This window comes from Etheostoma cragini, chromosome 15, assembly GCF_013103735.1.
Source record: "Etheostoma cragini isolate CJK2018 chromosome 15, CSU_Ecrag_1.0, whole genome shotgun sequence".
Taxonomy (NCBI): domain Eukaryota; kingdom Metazoa; phylum Chordata; class Actinopteri; order Perciformes; family Percidae; genus Etheostoma; species Etheostoma cragini.
In genome coordinates this window covers 2,399,862-2,413,608 of record NC_048421.1, presented here as the reverse complement: position 1 = coordinate 2,413,608, position 13,747 = coordinate 2,399,862, and the positions used below count along the sequence as shown (strand labels likewise).

At 41.4% G+C, this 13,747-nt stretch overlaps 1 protein-coding gene across 1 annotated transcript in view; it reads right to left on the bottom strand.

Annotated features, from left to right (window-relative positions):
- The window catches only part of grb2b (growth factor receptor-bound protein 2b), a 54,088-nt gene that overhangs the window by 482 nt on the left and 39,859 nt on the right, over positions 1-13,747 (bottom strand). The window contains exons 4-7 of the mRNA XM_034893909.1: positions 10,578-10,675; positions 3,461-3,583; positions 2,635-2,803; positions 1-283 (exon numbers count right to left, since the gene is read on the bottom strand). The exon at positions 1-283 is cut by the window's left edge and continues 482 nt beyond it. Coding sequence (XP_034749800.1) covers positions 98-283; positions 2,635-2,803; positions 3,461-3,583; positions 10,578-10,675 — 576 coding nt within the window. The 3' untranslated portion in view covers positions 1-97. The remainder of the gene's footprint in view (positions 284-2,634; positions 2,804-3,460; positions 3,584-10,577; positions 10,676-13,747) is intronic.

Genomic DNA, 13,747 nt, shown 5'->3' with positions numbered 1-13,747 from the left:
GATGAGATCGAGAACAATGATGATGGTGGTGGTGGTGGTGGTGGTGGTGTTGATAGGTTGCTGTTGTGGCTGTTGTTGTTTACATGGTCTGACTGTTTTACATGTTCCGATTGACAGGCGTGACGTAGTTGCGGGGGAACATGCCCGTTTGACCGTGGCAGCCTCCTTTCCACCAGTTGGGGTCAGAGTTGTCCAGGACCTGGATGAAGTCTCCGCGCCGGAAACCCAGCTCTCCTTCCTCCTGGGGGTCAAAGTCAAAGAGCGCCTGCACATATGTGGGATGCTGTGCGACCAAAAGAAGGAAAGAGAGTGTTAGCAAGGGTGTGATGAGAGGAAAAAATACTCAAAAACTTAACTTTTCCACTGATTCCCGAGTTAATGCAGTTATGTTATGCAATATTCTCAATATTCACTGTTCTCCACCGGAAATACTCCAGAGTAAGACACTGGGTTTCTACTGTTTGCACAATATAAGAGGAAGAATATCCAACAAATCTCTCCATGGTTGTAATTGATAATGTGCAGGCAAAAAACCTGAGCCGAAACTTAAAACGTGACAAAGCAAAAATGTCCATGGTTGATCGTCCTCTACCTAACAATAGCATCCTAATACACAATCTCTGTGCCCCTTCCTGCTATCTATCACAGACCCGTTTGCTCTGTAGACCACCACTCACGTCTCAGACTGTCTCACATCTTCTCATCACCTCTTTCTTTGTGGTTTTGGTCACACTTCCTCTCTTCTTCCCCCTGTGGCTGTCCCTCAGAGCCGCAGCTTCACCGTAGCTAACTTCCTCTGCCTACCGACAACTAGACTAACTAGTGTGGAATGAAATCTGCATGAACTTCACAGAAGAGCAGTCACGTCTTTTACCTACAGCCATCTGTACTCCCATACACCTGGGAGTCAGATGTTCAGGTTACCACAAGCTTCGCCACACTTTTTATTTTACACAGATTATTTTTTGGGGCTTTTCCACCTTTAATTTTATGACAGGACAGTTAGGTGAGAAAGGGGGGGGAGAGGGGGAACACATGCAGGAAATTGTCACAGGTCGGATTCGAACCCTGGACCTCTGCGTTGAGGCATGAGCCTTAAAGTACATGTGCGCCTGCTCTATCCACTAAACCACCTGGCCACAAGCTTAGCCATTCTTTCCAACCAATCAGTTAGTGTTTTCCATGGCAGTGATGAATTATGAATTAAAACACACAATGAGGAGCCACAGTTCTTCCCCTGCGTTCTTCCCAACTACTGAGTTCAGAAGACTAAGGCGGAGCCGAATGTTTCCAGGCTTTGACTATTGCCATAATAATCCACTTCCAAATCAATAATCGAATGCTTCTTTGCTATTTTTTATTTTTTGAAGGTATTGCGTAGTGGTGCTGTTGTGTGTGCTGAAACACAGCGGAGATCGGGAGGGACAGACATAACATGTCCCTGAGTTCGGTTTCTGCCTGCTTTTTTTGGGTTGATAAGTTCCAAAATACTTTGGCCCTGCTACATAATTTACCGAGTTAAACGGGGAATCCTTTCCACCACCGGTTCAGTTTCACTGCAGCCTAGTACATGATGAACTTCGCCCCTCCATGCTGTCAGCGGACACAGTTCCTCACTCCCCCACCTAGCCATCATTACATCTATTATATGGGGTGCTTATAAAACACAACTAGCGTCACCGTGTGTAATAAAAGAGAGATTTATATTGTTTGCATGTGGTCAGGCTGACAACCAACATGCTCTTTCTCTTCCTGGTTCTGCAGTCCTGAGGGCTAAGCGTGCCCACAAGTGACCTAAATCAGAGAAAGGGCCAAGCATGATGGTATGTTCCTACGAGTCAAAACTCTTACTGCTTCTTTTCATCCCCTATGGGACATTAGGCTGCAGAGAGATCTCTCCATCGCATTTATTCCTTGGCAACATGCCGCGCATCTCCCTGTGACGGCTGCATCTCGTCTAGCAGCTCCTCCAACTGTTAGAAACACCGGCTGGCAGGGATGTTTCAGGCTTTTTGAGGGCTTGAAGGACAGCACGCTTGTTGCCGCCTTGGCCTTTGTTTGTGGTGTGACTGATCCGCCTCTAGTCTCTGGTATTTTCAAAGGAACTTAAATAAAAAGGTTGATGATTGCTGAAATCATATTCAAAACATTCAAAACTGTTACTGTGTTCTCTTTCAAAAGACAGCAATACGTAACATTTTGAATGTTTTATTTTATACTTTAGTAATGAAATAAAGGAATGCCAAATCTATTATCGCTGCATCCCTATTCACCGTTAAATAGTTTATATACCACAATATTCTGTAAAATAAAGATAAGGACATCAGGGCTGCAAGTAACAACAATTTTCATTGTGGATTGATCTGTTGATTATTTTCAACAACTATTGGTCTATAAAATGACAGAAAATGATGAAGTCCACAACTTCAAGATATTCAGTAAACTGTCACAGAGGAGTGAAGAAGCTAAAAAACATTCCCATCTGAGACGATGGAATCAAAGACTTTTGCCTTTTTGTTTGTTTCCATGACAAATGACTCCGAAACCGATGAATCTTGGCAGCTCTAAAAGCAACGTTTTAGAGTCCAGCGAGGATGCCGGAGTGTGCTCACTCTTAGGTAGGTAGATTCTTACCTGGGGGACCTGCTCTATGTCCCGCAGAAAGATCTGTTGATTGCGAGAGACTGAAGTGGAGCGGTGGTAGTCCACCAGCTCGTTGAGGGAGTTAAACTTCACCACCCATAGGAAATACTTTCCAGCCCCGTCACGAAGAACCTTGAAGTGCTGGACGTCATTTCCAAACCTGCATGAGGACAGAGAGATGAAAACTATGAGGAGGAGGAGGAGGAGGGGAGGGGGTCTCCGGCAGAAAGGCACAGTTTCTGCCGAGAGCCGGCGAAGCACCGGTAATACACATGTCATGCATTAGATAAGCAAGATTAATGTCCCTGTGACAGACTGGTAAGAGCGGTATTAGTCAAATGAATCAGTCGGCTACTATTGAACGTCAGTCTGTCGCCATGGGAAAGTGGAACGAGGGCAGTGCAGAGTAATAAAGATCCATATCTGATCGTCAGCTTTACATGTTCCCTGCTGTGAACTGAGCTGTATCTTCTGGGAGGGAAGGACTGGATAGAGACGGGTAAAAGGCAAGGAGCTCTGTGTGTCCGTCTGTGTCAGCTAAGACTGTAAGATCTTACGAGGCAGACGTCCAACACACACTATACAAATCCTAACTGGTGCACATTGGTCACCAGAGGGCAGCGCAGAGCCTGCACAGGACTAAGGGCGAAGCTGTGCTGATGACTCAGACATACCAAGTATGGAAACACATGAACATGATCACTTTTGAGGAAACGGTACATTGATGTAAAGAGGACAATGTGTGGAGCTGTATTAATAGAAAATGGTGCTGAGTGTGAATTGTGTTCCTCCTGTACGTTAGCGCGGCGCTACTTACTTCACAGAGAGGGAGAAGTCTCCTGGTGCACTCTCGCTCTCTCTGATGAGGAAGGCCCCGTCGTGCCTCTGTTTGTTTAGCATCTCCTCGGCTTTGGCCCGGGGAATCTTCCCGAAGAACCACCTGGAGGAGGGAAGAAAGAGGTAAAGTCAGCCAGGGCTGCAACCGACGATCATTTTCTCCATTAATTGATTCGTTGTTTAGTCTAAAAAATGTCACAAGACACAATTCACATTTAACAAGCTAGAATCAGAGAAGTTTCCTCTTTTTCCAATAAAAATGACTCAAACCGACTATTCTCTAATTAAAATAGTTAACTATTGTTTTAATAGTTGACAATTAATCAAATAATATGATCTTTGCAGCTCTAAAGTAAGCATACACAAAATTTACCCTTACAAAGCTTGAAAATTGTAAAAACCCTTAATTGTGACAATAATAAAGGAACAACACTGCCTAGTATTGCACAACATATATGATAAGTGGAAAGACACAGCTATGTCCAGTTTTCTTTTATATTGCTTATTGTGTTAAGAAAAAAATTAGTACCAGTATAATGACTCTACTGATGAATTTTTTTTTGCGGGATTTTTTAAAAACATTTTGCCACTTTCTTTTCAATTCTTGCTTCTTTTTCGGACGTTAAGTGCTAATGGTAACAGGATGAGTCCAACCCATCATGCATTGAGCAAGACATGGGGTACACCTTTGAATCAGTCAGTCTATCCCAGAGCTAACACACACACACATTTGTTTTTTTTAAGATCAGTTTTTGGGCATTCTAGGCCTTTATTTATATAGGAAAGCTGAAGACATGAAAGGGGAGAGGGGGGGAATGACACCGCTGGGCGGAGTCAAACCTGCGACCGCTTACAAAGAGTAGACCTCTATATATGGGCTGTTCTACTAGGTGAGCTACCTTGGCGCCCACAGACACTTACATTCACACCTATGAGCAATTCAGCCTAACTTCAAGTCTGTGGACTGAGGGAGAAAACGGTCAGAACATGCCAACATTGCACAAAGGAAGTGAAAGGTGACGGACATCCGGCCAAATTTGTGGCGGCAGTTGAACATTGTCAATGAAGACCAGCAGCCTGCTAAACGTGAGAGACGTTTTTTTTACTTTTATGAACTATTGTTGATGCCTGTATGTACTGGTGCATGCAGACTGGGACGTAATACTTCTTCATAACATTGCACCTTAAACTTTGACCCTCTGCACAAAGGATTGTGGGTCACAATAACCAGAAAAGCAGATTTTGACTATAGGGATGTCCTAATGCACACTCGCAAACATCTGTTTCAAAGTCTCTAAATCCAGAAGCAGCAAAAATTAGATTCAATTTGAGATTTAAAGTCAGAAAGTTTTTTTTTTTTTTAAGTGGCCTACATCTTAGTTTAGTTGCATATGTACTACACATATATAAATGGGAGAAAAGTCTGACATAGAGAGGTGAAGACAAATGGGAGGCAGAGCCAGTGAAAGCTCTTTACGCGTGTAAATAATTAAAAAGTACAATCAGCCAAAAGATGAGCTCTTGGCTCCTTTACACGTAGGTGGAAATCAATAATGAAATGGGCAAGTCTTGATCTGCTTTGCATCGGTGTTTGGCAGCAAAAGCAAGCGCGCACGCACACACACACACACACACACACACACACACACACACACACACACACACACACACACACACACACACACACACACACACACACACACACACACACACACACACACACACACACACACACACACACACACACACACACACACACACACACACACACACACACACACACACACACACACACACACACACACACACACACACACTTTCCGTGTTTGATAAAAGTGATAGCAGAGCAATTAATGGGGCAAAGGAAACTATCAGCACGCCCACGCCGCCCCCATGCTCGAACATATTCCTGCTCCTCTACCACTTTAATTCTAGGGCCGCAACTCACGATTATTTTCATGTTTTTCACACTTTCCTTGCACTCCTAAAGTTAGTTTAATTATGAAGAAAGTCAGTCAGTTTAAAAAAGGTTTTAAAACATATAAACATGCGGATAGACTGTATTCTTTACGCTCACAAGACTTACTGCTACTGTCTGTACCAAGTGTCCGCACAGAAGTTGGTAAGGTGGCATTTCACTATTCTGCCCCCACAACATGGAACAATTTACAAAAGTTCTGGAAATTGAAGGAAGTGGTTGCAATCGGTCAGTTTAAACTCTTGCTCAAAGGTTTGGAAATTAAATCTATGGTCTGTAAATGTTTTAAATAGTTTTTAGGAATTGTTATGTAATTGTCTGTAATGTATGGAATTGTTGTTGTGATCTGTGCCGCTGTCTTGGCCAGGACTCCCTTGAAAAAGAGATTAGTAATCTCAATGGGATTTTCCTGGTTAAATAAAGGTTAAATAAAAAAATATATATATATTCCACACTTTATCTACACAAACATCTAGGGCTGCAACTAACGATTATTTTCATTGTTGACTAATCTATTGATTATTTTCTCAATTAACCGATTAGTTGTTTTGTCTAGAAAATGTCAGAAAATGGTGGGAAAATCAGTGAAAGATCAGAGTTTTCCAAAAGAGCAAGATAACACACTTAAACGTCTTGTTTAGTCCACACCTCAAAAGATATTCTGATCTCTGTCATAGAGGAGTGAAAAAACTAAATTAATTCACATTTAAGAAGCTGGAATCAGAGAATCTTTCTATTACATATGGCTCAGACTGATTCATTGATTATTAAAGTTGGAGACGCATCTAAAAGTTGACAACTAATCGATGAATTGTTGCCGCTGGCCAGAGGGAAAGATCCATATACAAACAGAAAGGACCCAGACTTGCAGCAGAGCCATACTCTATTGTGCGCTGCTGTGTAGCACGGCTGTGTGTGCATGTGTGGGTGCCTGGTGCTTTCGGGTGCCACTCAGTTGTCACCACAATGGAAGGAAAGTCTCCAGACTCCAGACACTTCATCACTGTCACCACCATTTCTAGTCCATTACTGTACTGGGGTAGATTTCATCAATCAAAGGTTTACAGTAAATAATATTATATTCTACCCACAAACAAAGTGATTTCACTAAAACATAGTTCCCACAGGTTGCACTATACTGCGTAAGTGTAGCGCATCATCTTCTTCGGCTGCACCAAAACAGGTCTGGCTCAATTTATATTAAAAAATGTGTATATGTTTTTTAAACCGGCTGACTTGATGGCATCCTAGGATGCGGAAACACTTTAAAGCCCATTAACACGAGACAGACAACCTTGCAATCACTGCAGTCTGTCGTTTGTGGCTCTTCTGGGATCTAACCTTACTGCAAGTTTGGCCCGCTGGATAATTCTCACATTAAAAACTGCACACAATTATCTGCACACAGGTACAGGAAGTGCTGAGGTACCACAACAGACTGGATATAAAGATGGGCGACGGATCTCCACTGCTCCCACTGTACAAACGTGAAGCCAAAATCTCCCAGATACTGGCGAAACTATCGAGCAATTTCGGAGCCAGAGTCTGTGCAGCAGTGATGAGGAGGTGGAGCCCAATTGAGAGTAGGGTTAGGTACCGAAACCCGGTCCCAACCGGACCGAATGGCAACGCGGATTATAGTGCCCCATTTAGGTGCCACTTAAATGTCTGCGCTGTTCTCTGATGCTCCAAAACAGCCGTTACAGGCAACAGAAGCATCACTGCATTTGTTCGCCACCGTCCTTTTATGCTCTTTTTTGTTTTAAGTATGTGTTCAGGCACGGAGTATCGGAAAAAAAGAACCCCAAATGATACTCAACTCTAATCGCGAATCAATCACAGATGTTAGATACAACGTTTCCCGTATTTTAGAGCAACAAATAAATAATAAAAATCAAACTTAATAAGAAAAATGAAGACTTGAGCAAACATCAGCGTGATCAGAACTACCTAAATAGCACAGCTTTTCCGGCCTTCGTTGATGTGGTTTGGGATGCGTGGCGGGCAGTAAAATGAATCCTTAACTCCTGATGAGAAGGTATCAATAAAGTAACAATCAATTTGAACGTTGAAATTTACCTCGCCAGTGGAACGGGCAATGATAACTGCTACGCAAAGCTCTCATGGAGTCTGAGGACAATACTGGTTGGGAAATGCTAATGTGGAAATATTCTATCCTCGTCATGTCAGCGAAATCCACATGTTCAAATTCTATAACTTTAACAGAAGGCTTTACATTCAACAGGGACGATAATGACAATCTAAATACTGCGCCAAGTTGAACACAATTTTGTATCGACATGTGGACAAAAAATAATACAGACTGTACAAAAAGTCTTCATGTTTTCATAATGACAATTTTTTTTTTACAGTTTGTCTCAGCCAACCAATCCAAATAATTGTTGTTTTGCTACAAGCTATGCAAAGTTTTAATGGTATGTCCTACTTTTCTGTATGTAGGTCAATTTACAGAAAACATTGCACTCAGTATGATAATAATGATTAGGAGAGGTTCAGTGTTATATGTATGAAGTGCTGCTAACTTTTGATATCCATGACACAAAAAAGACTGCCAACACTGCCAGTATTGTTGTTAAAATGGCACAAAAAAACACAAGAGCAATAAAGAAGCGAACAAGAATAGGTGAGAAACTAGTGTATGGCGGGACCGTGTATGGTCAACGGGCTCACTTGTGGTCAGATTTGTTACAGGGATAGTCAGCAGAGGACACGCTGTCCTCTGGTGCTGCAAAGCGGCCAGTATAGGCAAAAGAATCATCACTGCATGTTACGCTAGGTAACATTATTCTCGGCAGCAGGTACTGCTTCGTTACAGGGATAGTCAGCGGTGGGGTCTATTATGTCAATTCTTGGGTAATTAATTAGAAAAGTTAACATTGGTTCTTAAAGTGTGCTAAAGTAGCACATCGTATGTGACACGATTAAGATTCCTAATTGAGGCCAGCTTCTATTGAATGAATACAGCACTATAATCATGCTATTTTCTAGTGCTTGGCAGTATGAACAAAGGTTTATGTCACTGTGTTTTTCTATAAGATTCTGAAAGTTTCACGGTATTTTCTTTCTTTTGCCTGATTAGGTGTTTAAACAGGTTTATAATGGCTTATTTTACTGTCAGTATTCAGTACTGTAAGAATATAAAAAGAAACATTTCAATGTCATGTTTGCTAAAAGCTTTGATTACTAAAAAGGTTTGCTTGGCTTCACACCATTATACAATACCATATGAAGGCGAATGCATGAAACAGAATCTAAACAAATTTTTATTGTGCAAAATATAAAGGAGTAAAATCAACTTAAATTATATAAATACACATACCAACAACTCTAACATGCGTCCATTTCAAAACAAAATAGCTGTAAGATTGCTGTTTAACACTACCTTGGCCACAGGTAAGTGAGGCTGTAAGTGGTAAGTGGGCGACTGAATGTAGCTCTGCTGTCAGCCTCCTTTGCTGTTGATATGTTAGTAAGTTGGCGTAAGTATTTTGGCGAGGCAAGACGTCTTAAATCCAGTGTTTTAAGCATTGCTCTGAACCGGTCTTTCTCGACGGTCTGTAGCTGAACCGTAGGTGGATTGTTGGTGTGTTGCTCCACTGCATGCTTGAGGTTAAAGTAACGTTAGCACAGCAGAGTAACGTTAGCGCAGCGACTACAGTCAGCACGGCAGGGGACAACAGACAGGACTACTCTATTTGGCACGAGTTCTTCTGTGTCATCATGTTCTACTAGTTCTGCAGCTTTGATTTGGGAACTTACAATGTCTATACTATACTATATCAGCCTCCAGTCGCACCATGCGTGTTGCATTGAAAAGGGTTGGTCTGAAGCAGTATTCAGTGTGAACCGGTATACTGCCCAGCATTAGTATTTTTAACTATTTGTTATTGTATGTAACTTTGTTAAACAGAACACACAGAGGTGACATCCCAGGACAATTATGAACAGCAACATGCCCAAAGCCTCAGATGTTGGTCTTATGTTGGTCTTCATAGAGCACGATTTCCTGCTCGCTTTGGTAATAAGCAAGGTTAAGAAAAACTGCCATTATTAGCCGTTAAAATATTGATGTAAAATATACTAGATTTGATTCAACTTTATTGTCATTACAATGTTTAAGGTACACAGCAGAGAAATGTAGTTAATGTCTAGTGCTTAAGCAGTGACTGAATACACGTTAGTATTGAAAATGAGACAGATTTAGTATCGTTTTCTAATCATAATTTTCACTTGGCAATTTAGCATCAAGGTATTGGGGGAAGAAAAAAAAAAAAAAAAAAAAAAAATCAGGTTTGTTATTTTTAACAGTAACTATCCCAGCCCCAAGCAGTGTAACGCGAGGGCGGGGAGGTAAACTAACCGTCCTACTATTGCCAACAGAAGATGCCACTGGCTCTGGAGTGTGTGTCTGTTGAACATCTAACCTGTAAGTAACCATACCACGGTGCGGCGGCTGCGGCCGGCTGGACCACCGACAGTGCTGCTGTGACGCTGTGGCGCTCTATCTCACCTGTCTGTGCGCTGTGACCTCATTTCAGCCCACAACTTTATCAGATATATCTTTGTTATGCATGTGGTATTTCAAGGCACCAGCTTCAAAATACATAGAAAAACCAACACATCGACATCCCCCATTCTGCTCACACCCCAGCAATGATGCAATAAGGTCAATATTCAATTAAGCGTTGCAGGCCTGGAGCACATTAATAAAGAGAGAGCCAAACTGGCACGGAGCGCAGGTCCAAAGGTAATGTCCTCTAAGGATTCTGCCAGGAGTTCTCTGACGTGGTTTCCCCACACAAACTTGACCAATGCATTACATACAATCAATTTCATGTATGTGAACAGGACGAGTGTGGTTCAGACATGCAAAACCTCAGCAACTGACAGTCAACATCCATCTATCTATCATGGGATTACAGCACACATACAACTCAAAAAATTAAATAAATATGAATCGATTTTTTGAATACTATGAATCCTTTTGAATCGCTAGAGCCTGAATTGCGATTTAAATACCAATTGATTTTTTTTTTTGCACACCCCTAATACACAATCAAAAACTGACATAAGAGGAATTGGGATGTGTGATACTTACGGATGGGCTTTCATCTCTATATAATTCTTGGGAATGAAGCCATCTTTTCCATTTAGCTCGGCCTTGTACCAGTTCTGATCACACTCTTCATTTAATACCTGGTGTTGAAGAAAAGAAAGACAGAAAGAAAGAGTTGTTCAGGTTAGGGCCACAAACAGATGTCAACAATGGACAGCAATCACCCTTCTAAATTTAGCTTTGAGCCATTTCCCTTCATTTCCTGTGACTTCAGAAGCTGCATGAACCGAATGTTAGGACAACTGCTCGGTAAATATTAGGATTGGGAAACTACAAAACTAACAGCAGGGAGATCAGCGGGCAAATATAACCAAACAAATACACTTTAAAACCTTTGAAAAGATAAATTCTAATTAAAAAGAACAAACAATGTGTCTGTATGTGACCTGCATCTTAAGCTGTAAAGATTCATTCAGCAGAGGCCGGCAGTTAGGTGTGGGAATCACCAGTCACCTCCCGATACAATATCACCACAACATTTATGCCACAATACGATATTATTGCGATTTTAAACATATTGCAATATTCTGAGATACAATACAATTTATAACCTTTTTTCGAAATTTGATTTTTTACCAATTTCCAGTCACGTTCCCAAAAGGAAACTTTGACAACATCTGTATCACTTCAATTTTATTGCTGCAAAATGGGATTATCAAGCAGATAAGCTGACCAACACATATACAATAAAAGATCGATCCTTGGTGCCTGTGTATCGATACAGTATTGCCACTGAAAATATCGCGATACTATACTGTATCCATTTTTCCCCGACCCCTACCCGCAGTGACACAGACAGCTGTGAGGGCATTTATGTCTGACAAAGTATGGCTACAGTGCAGGTGTGCTGGGCTATTGGTGCATCAGCGTTGTATGCCTCCGTTACCCAGTCAAGTTGCAGTTCACACCCATTTCTGCCCAGATGCATATATTACATGTACTGATGACTTTGAAGGAATTAAACAAAATGTATTAAGTGCATTTTTGGGCCAATCGTGGATGCTTCACACACATCTTCAACCAGAAAAGCTATACAATCACTACACGAGCACCCAGGATTATTGTCACTAATTCAGTATCCGACCCCTTATGTTCCTGAGTTTTTGTACAAAGTATAGATTTAAAAAGGAAATAAAAGAAGAGAAAATATACATTAGTAAGTAAAAGTAGTGCACAATAAGGTTTAATCCAGGGAAACGTGATTCCTGGGAAATCTGATCAAATCTGATCTAATTTTTGGGGAGGATGTTAACCCTATTACACAATATTCTTCCTCTAACAACACTTTGCATTGTGTGAACGGTTTACTGCATTTAAGGAACATCTAGATATGAACACAATTCAGTGGAAAACTAAGCAACAGCACTGAGTCAGCCTTCATCTGAATGTTGCAAAAACAGTCAAAGCCTGTTTGGCAATCTCAGCCAAACGTACGGCCACCAACCAGCAGGGTATAAAGCCTGAGAAGTGACAGAAAAGTTAAAAAAAGAGTGTGATGCACGTGTCAGGTAACCAAGTCAACACCTGTTCGATTCTTTAAGCAGCTTGAAGTAGAACCCAACAAGCATTCATCTCATCGCTTTCATCCAGAACAAAGTACTGTAGAATAACGGTTTGACTCAGAAGAATTACAATATTGCATCAAGTTTGTTAAAAGTCATTTCTTTTATCGTCTTTGATGACAACTCATCTGCACAATTCAAAGAATAAGAAAAACATTTTTGACTGGATTAAAACAACCGGTCCTCCAATCTAAATCCACCTTTGCTTGAGTGATCTAATATTGATGAATGAACTCTACAAATCAACCTTTTAATATATGCCATTTCACCATGGATGTATAAAGCCACCAAAATCTTAGTGTGTGTGTGTGTGTGTGTGTGTTGGTGTTTATACTAAACAATTAAACTGGTGCATTATGAAAAAATATGTGAGATTTGCTTCTTGCCTATATAATTTACAGCACACTCAGATAATCTCTTTTATATCAGAGCAAAATTGGTAATGTAATAAAATTGGAGGATTCCTCTAACGTAAATGGCATTGAATCCAACATGTAATCGAATCTGGACGTTGTGAATCAGAATCAATCAGGAAATCATTAGTGATACCCTGCCCTATTGGCTAAGGCAGCATCAGTGTTTTCTGCCAAAAGAAAGGCGCACACACAGAAAACGGACACAAAAAGACAATCCTCAATGCATTTTTTCTTCTTCCTCTCCAATTAAATTCATAATTTCCCCCTTTACCCGGGCCGAGACAGCTGTCCAGTTGGCCCGTGTAGTGCGAGTGGCTGTATTTGCTCCAGTGAGCCTGCAGAATGCCACCTGTCACTGGCCTTCCCCAGCTGCTTGCCCTGCACAAGACCAGCATTACTGGTTTAGGGAGTGGCCTTGTGTATAGATTGAGTCTCTAGATGCATGTGTAACACAGTGGACTTCTAGATATTAAAGTACATCTGTGGTACTGAGAGCTGGTAGGGAGCCGCATTGTGGTTTTAATTTTTTCAGTTTTGTCTTGCAACATTGTTGATTGTTTGAGATAAATAAATGAAATGAGTGTGTTTACGCTAGTCGATGTGGCACAGTCTGAGCCAAGACTCACACAAAGGGCCTTGGCCTCTGGGATGTATGTTGACACATTAAACAGACCTTTAAGAACCAGTGAATAAAAAGGCAGACCGATCCAACACTGCCTATATAGGCTGATTGATTAGGGGGGGGGGGGGGGGGGCAACTAAGCAGCCGGTGGAGGTAACGATGTTCGCTGAGAATGAAGCCGCTTACTCGCCGCTTTTGCCTTGCTGAGCGCCTTGCTTTATTTATTTGCAGGAACACACTCAAAGAGTTGAGTTGTAAAAACTTCAACTCAGCACGAAAAAAATGCCCAGTGTCATTTAACTTCACAGCAAAATAGCACCATTAAACAAATAAGAAAGAAAAGCACAACTGCCGGTCCGATACATTACTGTATCTGGTTTGCGGTTTCCCCATTCCCGGCCTTTTTTTTTGTATTTCCCAAAATAAGTTAAGTTGAATGCGTCTGAATAGACATCTTAAACGACACTAAAACCTGGCACATATACAGTGGGTACGGAAAGTATTCAGACCCCTTTAAATTTTTCACTCTTTGTTTCATTGCAGCCATTTTCC